This window comes from Moschus berezovskii, chromosome 9 (genome assembly GCF_049115385.1).
Source record: "Moschus berezovskii isolate FMDL1 chromosome 9, NW_MosBer_1.0, whole genome shotgun sequence".
NCBI classification, from domain to species: domain Eukaryota; kingdom Metazoa; phylum Chordata; class Mammalia; order Artiodactyla; family Moschidae; genus Moschus; species Moschus berezovskii.
The window spans coordinates 77,305,452-77,318,994 of NC_142468.1; the positions used below are offsets into that span (position 1 = coordinate 77,305,452).

At 36.1% G+C, this 13,543-nt stretch overlaps 1 protein-coding gene and 1 pseudogene across 1 annotated transcript; one reads left to right on the forward strand and one right to left on the reverse strand.

Annotated features, from left to right (window-relative positions):
- The first annotated feature begins 1,096 nt into the window (after positions 1 to 1,096).
- On the forward strand, positions 1,097 to 2,239 carry LOC148776519 (olfactory receptor 4F6-like). Its single transcript, XM_088840321.1, has one exon. The coding sequence runs from the start codon at positions 1,097 to 1,099 to the stop codon at positions 2,030 to 2,032; it is 936 nt and encodes a 311-aa protein (XP_088696447.1). The 3' UTR covers positions 2,033 to 2,239.
- A 3,291-nt stretch (positions 2,240 to 5,530) lies between these two features.
- LOC148776520 (olfactory receptor 4F17-like) lies at positions 5,531 to 7,215 on the reverse strand (annotated as a pseudogene).
- Between the last annotated feature and the right edge of the window lie 6,328 nt (positions 7,216 to 13,543).

The following is a 13,543-nucleotide window of genomic DNA, read 5'->3' on the forward strand; positions in this document are numbered from 1 at the left end:
ATAGTGCTTATACATCCATATAAGATATCTATGTAGCTGTGTATGCAAACTTTGTACATATACCTGTATCTAAGTATAGTAAGAACTGAATATTATGGATAGTGCCAACTATTTTTCCTCCCTCATTTGTTAATGAGATATTCTTAGAATGACTTTTAGATGTTAAATGTTTGTTTAAATATTATTTTTCTTTCTTTTGGTTTGTTACCCTTTTTGATGTTTAAATATCATTTTGAAACTTTCTTGAGTTTATGATGAGAGGCCATAATCTATGTATTTACAAGTTTATCTGTTGTGCCAACACCATTGACTGAATAATTCACACTGTCCAAACTGGTGTGATATGGTTATGATTCTTCAATAATCTACTGAGGTTACCCATTTATTCTGGCCCCTTCCTTCCATTCTTTACATAGAGGTTTTTTTAACTCTCTGACAACAGAAATATGATCAGCTAGAACTGAATATCCCCCCAGATTTTCTACTGCTCTTAGGGTAAAAAGCAGAATTCTTATTGTGGATTGAAGATTTCATCCTGTTTGGCCTATTTCTCTAGCCTGACCTTAGTCATGCATATTCTTGTCCCCCGGGCCTTGTGTCTCAGGGCCTTTGCACACGGCATTTCCAAAGTCTGGCCTACTCTACTCAATTTCAATGATAACTCATATTTTGCAGAGCCTAAATAATCATGATGGTGATGTGTCATATTATCATAGCCGTCTGATATTTCCTTCAAATTAGTTGTCAGAGACGAAACTGTATTTAAAGTTATTTAGTGTTGATCTACCTGTATCTACTCTAGATCAAACCTGTAAAACTTCAAAAGTCAGAATTTCTGTTTCACCTCAGACCTTGACTTTGGACTTAGAATATAGTTGATACTCATAGGATATGAGTTACACTCATTAGTTGTGTTACTTGAAGAAATAAATTAATGCATGATATTTTCATAACATATTAATGGCTGTTAGTGAAAATTTTTTTCTTCATAAAACCGAATTTGATAAACGCTTAAATCTGTTCCTTTAAATAGTAACATTTGATAAATTCTTTGGTTATTTTGTTTCTGGATTTTAGATACCATCAGAAAAAGCCAATGAATGAAAGAAATGACACTTCTGTGTCTGAATTTGTTTTCCTGGGACTTTCTACCTCTAGACCAGTGCAGCATTTCCTCCTCGCCTTCTCTACAGTGTTTTATGTAACAATTGTTCTAGGGAATCTCCTTGTTGTGTTTGCAGTGACCTTTGACCCTCACCTACATTCCCCCATGTACTTCCTTTTAGCCAACCTCTCATCTATTGATTTGTGTCTTTCTACCTTAACAGTGCCTAAGAGGATCTCTGACCTGTACTCTGGGCACAAAACCATATCCTTCCAGGGGTGTGTCACCCAGATATTTGTTCTTCACACCCTGGGTGGATCTGAGATGGTGCTGCTCACTGCCACGGCCTTAGACCGATATGTGGCCATATGTCAGCCCCTGCACTACCTGACCATCATGAGCCCACGGGTGTGCCTTTTGCTTGTGTGTGGTGCTTGGGCTATTGGCCTCATTCACTCAGTGGTCCAGTTAGCTTTTGTGATCCATTTGCCTTTCTGTGGTCCTAGTGAGATCGACAGCTTTTACTGTGACCTTCCTTGGTTTATCAGACTTGCCTGCATCGATTCCTACAGAATGGAATTCATGGTCACTGCCAACAGTGGGTTCATATCCATGGGCACTTTCTTCTTACTGATTATGTCCTACGTTTTCATTCTGGTCACTGTATGGAAACGCTCTTCAGGCGGCTTGTACAAGGCCTTCTCTACTCTGTCAGCACACATCACTGTGGTGGTTTTGTTCTTTGGACCATGCATCTTTGTTTACATGTGGCCATTTCCCACAGTGACAGTGGATAAGTTTCTTGCCGTTTTAGACTTCTCGGTTACACCCGTCCTGAATCCTGCCATTTACACATTGAGGAACAAGGACATGAAGATGGCAATGAGGAGACTGTGTAGTCAGTTCTTGAGTTGGAAGATCTCTTAAGTAACTCATGGGAGCACAGGTTATTTCAAGCAACTTCATGAAATACAAGTGGTTATATACAAATTTGGGGCTGTTTTTTCTGAAGTTACCATTTTATAATTTAGACCATTGATTATGTTGTTACATTGAATTATCAAGTTAACTCTCTAGATAAAGACTTGTTTGTCAGCCAAATTAAAGCCTCAATAAGTATTTGGCTATTTTTGAAAAAACAATGATTAGAGACTAGTGTCTACTGAAAGTATGGCCTTATGCATCAGACTGCCTATATTCAATTAATCAACTGAATTTTATTAATTCAATTAAGTAATGTAGAACTTACTTATGCAAATTTTCAGAAAGTTGTGAAATATCTAACTCTCCAATTTAAATGCTGGATATGAATAATTAAATAATTAAATTCATAATTATTTATCATAAATTAAATTTATTTTTCTTTCTGAAAGACAAAAATATGTGTCTTTGAGTATTTATGACCTGGGTAAAAAACAGCAAGTGAGAAGTGGAGTAGAGAGAAAATGGATCAGATGCTGTAATAGAGACTGACAGATACTGGGAAGGAAAACAAGAAGGAGAACCTCATAAACAATATGTTTTATGAGTTTGAAAATATGCTTCCCTTGCTTGTTTCATTTCAAATGGACTCAAGTCATCTGCAGTTGACTTAGGACAGGGAAATTTATGTATATGTTGGTATTTCACAATTTTTGAAACTGTGACTTAATCCATCAATGAATATTCCTCAAATATCAAAATGTGTTGATCTGACTATAGCCTGGATGGTATTATTATTATCCAACAACTAATCTATCCAAATTTTTTGCTGACTGTTTTCTCTAGTAACTCATATAACTCTACCGTGTCTCAATACTTGGGTCTTAAATATGTGTTAGTGTGTATGATCTGTGTAAATTACAAAGCCTATTTAATTTTTGGCTTGCTTTGACAGCTAGAAGACTGAGCCAGGTTCACTGTGAAGCTATGAAAGGACCCTGTGTCCTGAGTATTTGCGATCCACAATTCTTTCAGGGTTATGCAATCAGTTTGTATTTCATATTTTTCCTGTTCACATTATTTTGTTGTTTTGATTTATATTTTTAGTGGATTCTTTTTAGGTACATTCAATTAGAAAGTACAATATAAAGTCAGAACTCTGATTGAGGAATTTGTCTTACTTTTGAAAGTAGCAGGAGAATGGAGAAGACTAAAGTTCTAAGCTCAAAAGTTCTGAAAGGCAATACTGAACCACCTGAACTCTATCAGATTGAGGAGCAAAAGATCTATTAGAATCATAATCCAAATGTGGAAGGGATATATCCAAGGAACAGGAGCAAACCTTAAATGTACCAAGTCTTATAAAAATTACACTGCAGAATCAATAGGGTAGTACTTGATCGGACTGAAGTGATCACACCTTAACATTTTATGCCTCAGAGAGGAAGGAGTGGATCATTTCTGAAGGATTTATTATATCAACGCTACATGATCTTTTATATACAATGTGTAACATAGAAAAAATTAATTGTGGAATATGCAAGAAGCAGGGATATGTGATTGATAATTAGTGGGTAATGAGTTAAGAGAAGCAGACCACATAAGACACAATTTGTGAAATTAGAAGAGAGCATAAAATAAGTTAAAAGATATAGTTAAAAGACATTAAGAATGTGAAAAACTGAAAAAAATTACACAGAGGAACAGAATATCTCAGAAAGAACCAAGTGATTTTAGAAATGAAAAGGAAATGTGCAATATTTTGAATTTAAGAGAGATTCTTTATTAAAATTTGCAGAATACAAAGGATCATGTCATCTTTAGAAAGGAATAGGAAATTGGTAGTATTTCTAGATCCATCGATTTCATATAAATGGATGTAAACTTGTATAAGATTTTAAGGAAGATTTCTGAAGAAAAGTTTTCCTTAATGTAGTAATAAATTATTTATAAGTTCTGAACATAATCTAGTTCTTACAGGCTATTTGAACACTTCAGTGAATTAAGTGGATAGTTTATTCCAAAGCTACATTTTTTCACCTACCTAATCACTGACTCGATGGACATGAGTTTGGGTGAACTCCAGGAGTTGGTGATGGACAGGGAGGCCTGGCGTGCTGTGATTCATGGGGTCGCAAAGAGTCGGACACGACTGAGCCACTGAACTGAACTGAACTGAATGATGAACTGCCTAACCCATTTATGACTAGGAAGGAAAAAAGGAAAATCTCTGAAGGTTGTTGATACAGACATCTTTGTATTTACTGGGCTTCCCTGATAGCTCAGCTGGCAAAGAATCCACCTGCAATGTGGAAGACCCGGGGTCAATCCCTGGTTTGGGAAGATCCCCTGGAGAAGGGAAAGGCTAACCCACTCCAGAATTCTGACCTGGAGAATTCCACGGACTGTATAGTCCATTGGGTTATAAAGAGTTGGACACAACTAAGTGAATTTCACTTCGCTTGTATTTTTTTTCAGGTTTAAATCTGATTTTATTTATTTATTATTTATTTATTTTTTTTATTAATTTTAATTGGAGGCTAATTACTTTACATATTGTATTGGTTTTGCCATACATTGACATGAATCTGCCCCGGGTATACATGCGTTCCCCATCTTGAATCCCCCTCCCACCTCCCTCCCCATCCCATCTCTCTGGGTCATCCCAGTGCACCAGCCCCAAGCATCCTGTATCATGCATCGGACCTGGACTGGCGATTTGTTTCACATATGATAATTTACATGTTTCAATGCCATTCTCCCATATCATCCCACCCTCGCTGTCTCCCACAGAGTCCAAAAGACTGTTCTATACATCTGTGTCTCTTTTGCTGTCTCTCATACAGGGTTATTGTTACCATCTTTCTAAATTCCATATCTTTTAAAGATATTACACTGTTTCACAAATGTCTAAAACATGATGAAAGAGAAAAAAACTCTCCAGATTAGGATTATGATTCAATTTCCTTTCTGAATATGATTTGAAATATTTAGTGATTACTTATATATATATGTTTATAGAAGATAATAGAATGTTATCTAATTGATAGACTAATTTATCATTTTATAAAGATAAATATAGCAATATAATGCACTAACTTATTAAAGAAAACTTTAGAGAAGGCCTATGTAAAATGCTTTGTTAAGAAATGCATTGAATAATAGAAAATTTCCTGATAGTGTGGTGAGTGTTGAAAATAGTAAGAATCAAAATAATTAACATTAAAATTCTTACTAATTTCAAGTCATTCTTGAGAACAATCAAAATCATGTTTATAAAGACTGGCCACATTTCTCAAATAGGAACTCATTTTTGCAATTCTAGAACACTAAAGAATTGATACAAAACTTTCTTCAGGAGATATACATGATTTCTATATGGGGGGAACTCTTCACAGTCTTCAGTAGCAGGATAGGTGTGGCTAATTTAGGGTGCTCACAGAAGACATTCTGATAATTTGAGATGATAAGATACCAACAGAAATCCACAGTCTGTCATCATAGTCACTTAATGGCATTTCTAATCTCTTTGTTTCTTAAAGTATAAATGACTGGATTTAGTAGTGGTGTGATGATAGCATAAAATACAGCAAGGAACTTGCCCACTCAAGTGGTGCTGAGTGGAAAAAGAGAGATGAAGATACAAGGCCAAAGAATAACATGACCACTGTGACATGGGCAGTGCAAGTGGAGAGAGCCTTGGATGCCCTGCCCCTGGATTGATGGCAGACAGTAAGCAGAATATAAAAGTAAGAGATCAGCAGTAGAATGAAGCAGATGGTGGCCAGTACCCCACTGTAAGCATGAATCAATGTTTCTAAAACATAAGTGTCCGAGAAAGCTGGCTTGATCACCAATGGAATATCACAGAAAATACTATCCAATTCTCTGGATCCACAGAAAGGCAGTTATATAATTATAGTTAGTTGGCTTATTGAATGCACAAAGCCAGTGATCCACGATGTCATCACTAGCTGAATGCACATTTGTGTGTTCAGGATGCTAGAGTGATGGAGTGGCTTGCAGATGGCCACATAAAGGTCATAGGCCTTGGACACAAGCAGCACCATTTCGTCCCCTCAAAAAAAAATGTCCAAAAAAAAAAAAATCTGACACATGCATGCTCTAAGGGAGATGGTCTTGTTTGCTTTGAGAACGTCTGAGGTCAGTTTAGGAGCGGTTACTGATGAAAGGCATAAGTCAATGAATGAAAGATTGACTAATATTAAGTACATAGGGGAGTAGAGATGAAGGTCAGCAATAATTAGCAGCACATTGAAGATATTGCCTAATATGGTGATTAAAGTGAGTAAAATATCACTAGGAGGAAAGCCTGGAGGTCCCATAAATCACACAGCCCAAGAAAAATAAATCTGGACACTATGGACTGGTTCAGTTCAGTCGCTCAGTCGTGTCTGACTCTGTGACCCCATGAACCACAGGCTGTTGCTTCTTCCATTTAGTTCAGTTTATTCTAATTTTATCTGAAGAAAAAACATAAAAATATATTTTCTGAATCAAGCAGTTTTCTTATTTATTGCTGATGGAAGCATTTACTTAACATTGTCAATTTGGAAAAAAACTGTCCTTTTCTTGTAAAGCTCAACATTCAAACATCCTGTGGTCCAGCAATTTCAGTCTCATTTGCATGCTTGAGATAAATTCTTACAACTGTATATATGGAGATATTTATAATTATACATATAAACAGGACAGTGGAATATTATTCAGAAACAACATATAAAATACAACTATATTAAATGACAGAAATGTAGCTTTTTGAGACATAGTAATGAAGAAAAAAGAGGTTATCATAATTTTTATAAAGTGAACAGCAATAAAAAATGGTGTATTTTGTAGGGACTTCTATGTATAAAGTAAGTATTATAAATGATGTAAGTAACTCCAGCTGTGGGGAAGTAAGGATCAGGATGAGTAAGCACACATTATCAGCTGCATGATATTATGAGCTATTTAGGTCTTATATTAGTCATGTTTTTATAGCTATAGTTTTGTTTGTAAATAAAGAAGCAAACAAATTCAAAATAGACATTGAGGAATTTGTGAATATACTATGAATAAAGAATTATGATTAATTCAATGCTGTGGCCCTGAGGTTTTACCTGAATATAATCTTCCTGTTGTCTGTAACTGAAGCTATTGATGATACAAGTTTGGTTTAAATCCATTGATTTATCAGGTACCAAGGATGAAAATAAAAAGAAAATTAGAAAATAATAGATGTAGGAGGGGCTTTTAATTTTTTCCAGTGTGGTAAACAGGAATTTATATTGAATATTTTCTTACTATGATCTGTGATCACTTTTGAGCACTTCAGTGAAAAAGAAATAGATTGTAGGTGGTGTATGATTTATCAAAGAATAAAAGCTTATGCCTACTTTTTCACCTAGTCGTAACGTAATAAGTTGTAAATATTATTTTAGTTAAATCACAAAGGGCAAAGTATTACTGCTAACATAATTATATAAAAACTGTATTAATAATACTGTTAAAATAATTATATGAAATAGGTATGTAATTTTCAACTCTACCCTAAGTAGGAAAAGTAAGCCTAAAGATTCTTAGAGCATAGTTGAAAATCAAATGAGTTAGAGCAGAACTCACACACAAAAAATCAAATGTTAGGACAATTAAAAATAAAAATAAATGGGACAATTTATTTTCTTCTTTGAGTTGCTAATTTCACGTCATGGGAAAGCTAAACCTTTCTCTTTCTTTGTCACTCTCTCTCTGAATACCTCCCATATGCTAGAATTTTCACCCATATTGTCTAAAGTAATCTTCACAATAACCAAATAAAATAAAATAAGTGAAATATTTGTTACTATTCTGAGTTTGGCTCCCAGTGTAACCTGTTAGAGTCTCAGAGCTGGGAAATAGCTTGACTGGAGCGCAATCCTGATTCTCTCTGATGCCAGTCCTTCATCTGTGCTGTCATTCTGTGTCTCCTGTTCAGTTCCAAGAGCATAATTCCATTTCCAGGGTAACTATTGACTATTATGGGCTTTGAAAGATTTCTCTCCATAATCTCTATCAGGTTCCTTCCTGAGTTAAATTAGTAACTATCACTTTTCTCAATATTTGGAAATTTCTGTTAATTACAGTTACAGATCTGTGCCTAGAACATAGTTTTCCTGAAGTCAAGAAAACTGCAGGCCCTGATGACTGTGGATCTGTGAGGACCTGAATACTACCTCAAAGAGGGCATCTACATAGCTGTGAGATTGTGTACTCATTTTGATTATGTAGAGAGTCCAGAAGGTCCACCAATACCTTGGAAGAAATCTTTGATGTTTTTGAAAGTTATGCAACAATTCCTAACCTTTCTAATTAGTGTGCATGGAAATATGGCATTAAAACATTGTCTTCAATATGATAAGGAAGGGAACTAAGGGTGAAGTTAAGAAATTTAAGGTGCGGAGTGTATCTCCTTACCAGAGAGACACCATATTTGACCACATTTCTTCCCAAGAATAAAACATTGTCCATATTCTAAATAGAATCTGAAACAGAATCATATTGCATCAAAACGAAGAATCTACTTTCTGCTGTGACCAGCATTCATGGGGGAGTGTGAGGCATATATTTAGTATAGAGAGAGGCCTCTGGAGTAGGAAATTTTTCAAGCTACTCATGCTGTGTTCCTTTGAGACCACTTCATTCTGGTCTCTCTGAATTAAGAACATCATCTGGAAAGTGTGCCTTTTGTCAAGGTTAGGGTGAGAACTGGTGAGGACAACAATAAAAGTTCTAATGGTGGAGTTAAGCACAGTTTTAAAACATCTCTTTGATTAACTTTTTAACAAAGAAAAGCATTATCCCAGAACTAAGTTGCCGTCTCTAGTCCCAGATGACTTGAGTGAGTGGACATGGGCTGATGAGCAGAGGGAGAGGGACTCGGCAGTGCGTGCTCAGTGGCTCCCTCAGTGCTGAACACCAAGCATGCCCACTGTAGAGCAGTCAGTCGTGAACTGGGGTTTTAAGGAAGAATAGAGAGACATTTTAAAGTGTTAAAAGTTTCTCTAATTATGTGAGCAATGATCATGATTGAAAAACGGGCACAAGGCAATATTGGGGCTTCCCAAGTGGCTCTCAAAGAATCTCCTGCCAATGCAGGAGATACAAGAGAGATGGGTATGATAGTGGATGGGGAAGATCCCTAGTATAGGAAATGACAACTAACTCTAGTATTCTTGCAGGCGTAATCTTTTGGACAGAGGAACCTGGCAAGCTATGGTCCATGGGGTCACAAAGAGTTCGACACAACCAAGCGCTCTCATAACAAAAGGGCAATATTAACAGTATTATTCAAAATAACAAAACAATAAGGGAAGCTTACCTCTTATTTTCATTTATAAAATATTATATGATTTAGTCTTATGGACAAGAATCCAGCACTTTAGTAGTCTGAGAAGGAAACATGATAGTGTGTCTCTATCTGCCCATTGCTGTCACTTTTTATCAGAAGAATAAACTTGTTCACATATTGGTGGTTATGGTTTCAGTTTGTTTTCTATGTAGTTACATACCAACATGTGCACTTTTAAATATATAATATGGAGGAATCTTTTTCCTTGAAAGATATACAGTATTGACGGATATTTTAAATTCCAGTTACTCTAAAATAATATGCTTAAATATATTTCATTCAATGTATATGGTTGTTTTTAGAGAGATTAAGAGAAAATTTATGTAACTACACATTTTTAGTGTTCTTTTCACACTTTGAGAATGAATGGTTAGGGTTTGGAAAGCAGACATGAAAACAATGACGTAGACGAGTGAGATTATTACATTTGACATTAACCATGTACATAGTGTCAGTGATGTCAATCCACCACTGGTCAACTTGGTTGATGATCAGGCAAAGGAGGGTCCTCTGTCTTGACACAGTTTAGAAACATCTGTACATTAAACTTTAGCTGACTATGTTTAGGAATGGAAACCAGAGATAACCCTTCAAGCCATTTATTTAGGTTCTGTTGTATGAATATCTTTAACATAGGGGAATACAAACATTTAATTATGATAACTACATTAAAATAACCTTGAATATGGGGTTGAGTGGAGAAGGAAATGGCAGCCCATTCCAGTATTCTTACCTGGAGAATCCCAGGGACAGGGGAGCCTGGTGGCCTGCCACCTATGGGGTCGCACAGAGTCAGACACGGTTGAAGCGACTTAGCAGCAGCAGCATGGAGTTGGGAGAGCTCAGAGTCAAATACCTTCATCTCAGCTCCACATCAGCTCATCAAGAATGGGTGGCTAAAATGCAGCATATCTACAGGATGACTTTCTATTCATTTTCTTCCCTTCTCATTGTTAGAGATTTTTTGCTAAACAGACATTTCACTATTTCTCAGTGATTGGGGACTCTGGACAGGTTCCCAGGGTTTATCTAAACTTCATGGTTACTTCCTCTCTATCTAGTATATCTATTTATATGTTTTAGGGAGTAAATGAATCTTGTGTTTCAGCTCCACTGAGTTAGGAGACACAACAAGTGGAGGAGGTGGACATTCTATTCAATTAATGGAGGTGTTAATATTGTTATTCTTATACTCCTGTGACTTCTAGGACATGGGGCTTTTAAAGAAACCAAATGGGGCAACCAATGAAAGAGTAATCTGAAGAAACCTCTAGCCTGATTAAAACAACTTTAAATAAAGACAAACTTTGGAACAGTTTGGTAGAGCTTTACAAAGCTAATGATAGTATTGCTGTATGATAAAGTAATAGTACTGCTGGGCATTTACCAAACTGAGTTAAAAATTCTGTTTATACAAAATCTGCATTTGAACAATTGTTGCACCTTTATCCATAATTACCAAAAACTAGAGCCATCCAAGACATCCTTCACTCTGTTAATGGTTAAGTAAAGTGTGGTACACTTGTACAATGGAATATTATTTGGTAATAAACAGAAGTAATCTATTATGTCATGAAAAGATATACAGGATCCTTAAGTGTCTGTTGCTACATAAAGGAAGCCAATCTGAAAAGTCTATGTGCTGTGTGATTCCACCTGTATGAAATGCAAAACTATGGATACAGTGTTAGGTGGTTAGGTGGTGGTTAGGTGGTGGTTAGGTGGTTGTCAGGGGTTCATGGCTTCAGGGGAATGAATGAATAAGTTAACACCCAGGAGATTTTATTACAGTGAAATTATTTTTTATGATACTGTAACTTTGAATATATTTTCTAAGACATTTGCTATGTCTTCTGTGGGTGCCTGAATGGAATGACAGCCTAACAACAATGAGCTCGTGTTTGTTTCTAATACTGTTATCCAGTTAAAGGAACCGAGGATCTTTAGAGAAATGGCTATTGTAGGAATAGGAAATAAAGATGCAAGATAAGCCAGGAGCATCTTTTGGTCCCAGAAAATAAGGGGATGATCAAACATACATAAACTCACAATACGTGATGCAGGTATACATCAAAGAAGCTTAAGAGCCTAATGAAAATAAAACTCCCAATAGCAGTTTCAGATTATAATCCAAATTATAAATACCCATGATTTCATACTGATGTAAATGATTGAATAAATTAGTACATAGGGTAGAAGAGTAACCACCCATGCAGGAGAATTAGAGATAAATTATGAAGCACACTACCCTAATCAAGGGGAACATAGCTACTCATTCCTTAAGCATGGGCTGAGTGTAGTGACTTTCCTCAAAATGCAGTGTGGATAGTAAGGAAAGTAAATCTACAATGAGGCAACCTGAGAAACATTTCAGTCAGGTGACCAAGGTCAACATCAACAGACATAAATCATGGTGATGATATAGACACTTGATGGGAGTGTCAAAATGGCAGATCACCTGTGGTATGCTTGCACTGAACCCATAACTCTGGTGTAATCATGAGAAAATGCCAAATACATTTCAGTGGGGTGATACCCTTCCTATTTTACAGTTCCTCACAAAGTTAAACAGAATTACCACAGAACTCATCAATTATGCTCCTATTTTATAATCCCAAAGAATTAAAAAAAAGTATTAAAACAAAATCTTCCATGTGAACATTACTAGGTTGAAGTGATGATTCCACAATATAATGAATGCCTAAATGCCATCAGTTTGTAGCTTTCAAATGATTGATTTTACCTTATGTTGATTTTACCTTATTTTAATTTTACCTTGATAAGATAAAAGTGAAGTGAAGTGAAATTGTTCAGTCATGTCCGACTCTTTGCGACCCCAGAACTATAGCCTGTCAGGCTCCTCTGTCCATGAGATTTTCCAGGCAAGAATACTGGAGTGGGTTGCCATTTTCTTCTCCATATATAAAATGCAACGTTAAAGAGATAAATGAGTAAATATTATTTTCCATTATGAATTAAGATTTTAGTTTCTACCTTTTTTTAAGCTCATTTTTAAAAAATCATGCTAGGGAAATGTGTATTTATGTAAAAGAGAATGCTATTGTTCCAAAATAAAGTTTTTGCTTATTTCTCTCTAGGCTAGATGTTATGTAGAAATTAGTCTAACTTTTTGTAAAATGAGAATAATAGCAGTTTAACAAAAATCAATTTTTTAAAACAATCTGTTGAAATGGAGCGCTTAGAATAATGTTAAATGATATAAGAATTGTGATATTTGGTCTTCTGTGTGTACACATTACTTTTCTGAGCAGCGTTATAGAGTTAGATACATTCAGTATGTCTAGATTTAGTTCATGAATAAAGAATACACAGGGCTGAATGCTAAGACACACATTCTGTCCCTTTTCTACTATTAACTGGTAAATTGCAACTTTATTTCTTCATCTGATGGGGAAGAATATTGTATTTCCATCTCACCATTTTGTTGGAAATAATAAATGAGATAGTATAGGTATAATATTCAGAAAAACAAAAAGCTTAATAGACATATGAGCTCATTTATTTAAATATGTTATAGCATTGATCCAAAAAAGAGGCAGCATCGGTATAAGGATTAAATTCCTGATTCAGAATATTATTTCATTTGAATATTAGTTTTGACTTTAGCGTATTGACCTTTGCCAACATATTTAATTTCTATTTTCTTAGATATTATTATGGCTAAAATGTGTTTGGAAGTGAAGTGGAAGTGAAGTGAAGTTGCTCAGTCATGTCCGACTCTTTGCAGCCCCATGGACTGTAGCCTACCAGGCTTCTCCGTGCATGGGATTTTCCAGGCAAGGGGACTGGAGTGGGTTGCTGTTTCCTTCTCCAGGGGATCTTGCGACCCAGGAATCGAACCCGGGTTTCCTGCATTGCAGGCAGACGCTTTACCCTCTGAGCCACTTCAGTTCAGTTCAGTTCAGTCGCTCAGTCGTGTCTGACTCTCCGAGACCCCATGAATCACAGCACGCCAGGCCTCCCTGTCCATCACCAACTCCCGGAGCTCACTCAAACTCATGTCCACAGAGTCGGTGATGCCATCCAGCCATCTCATTCTCTGTTGGCCCCTTCTCCTCCCGCCCCCAACCTTTCCCAGCATCAGAGTCTTTTCCAGTGAGTCAACT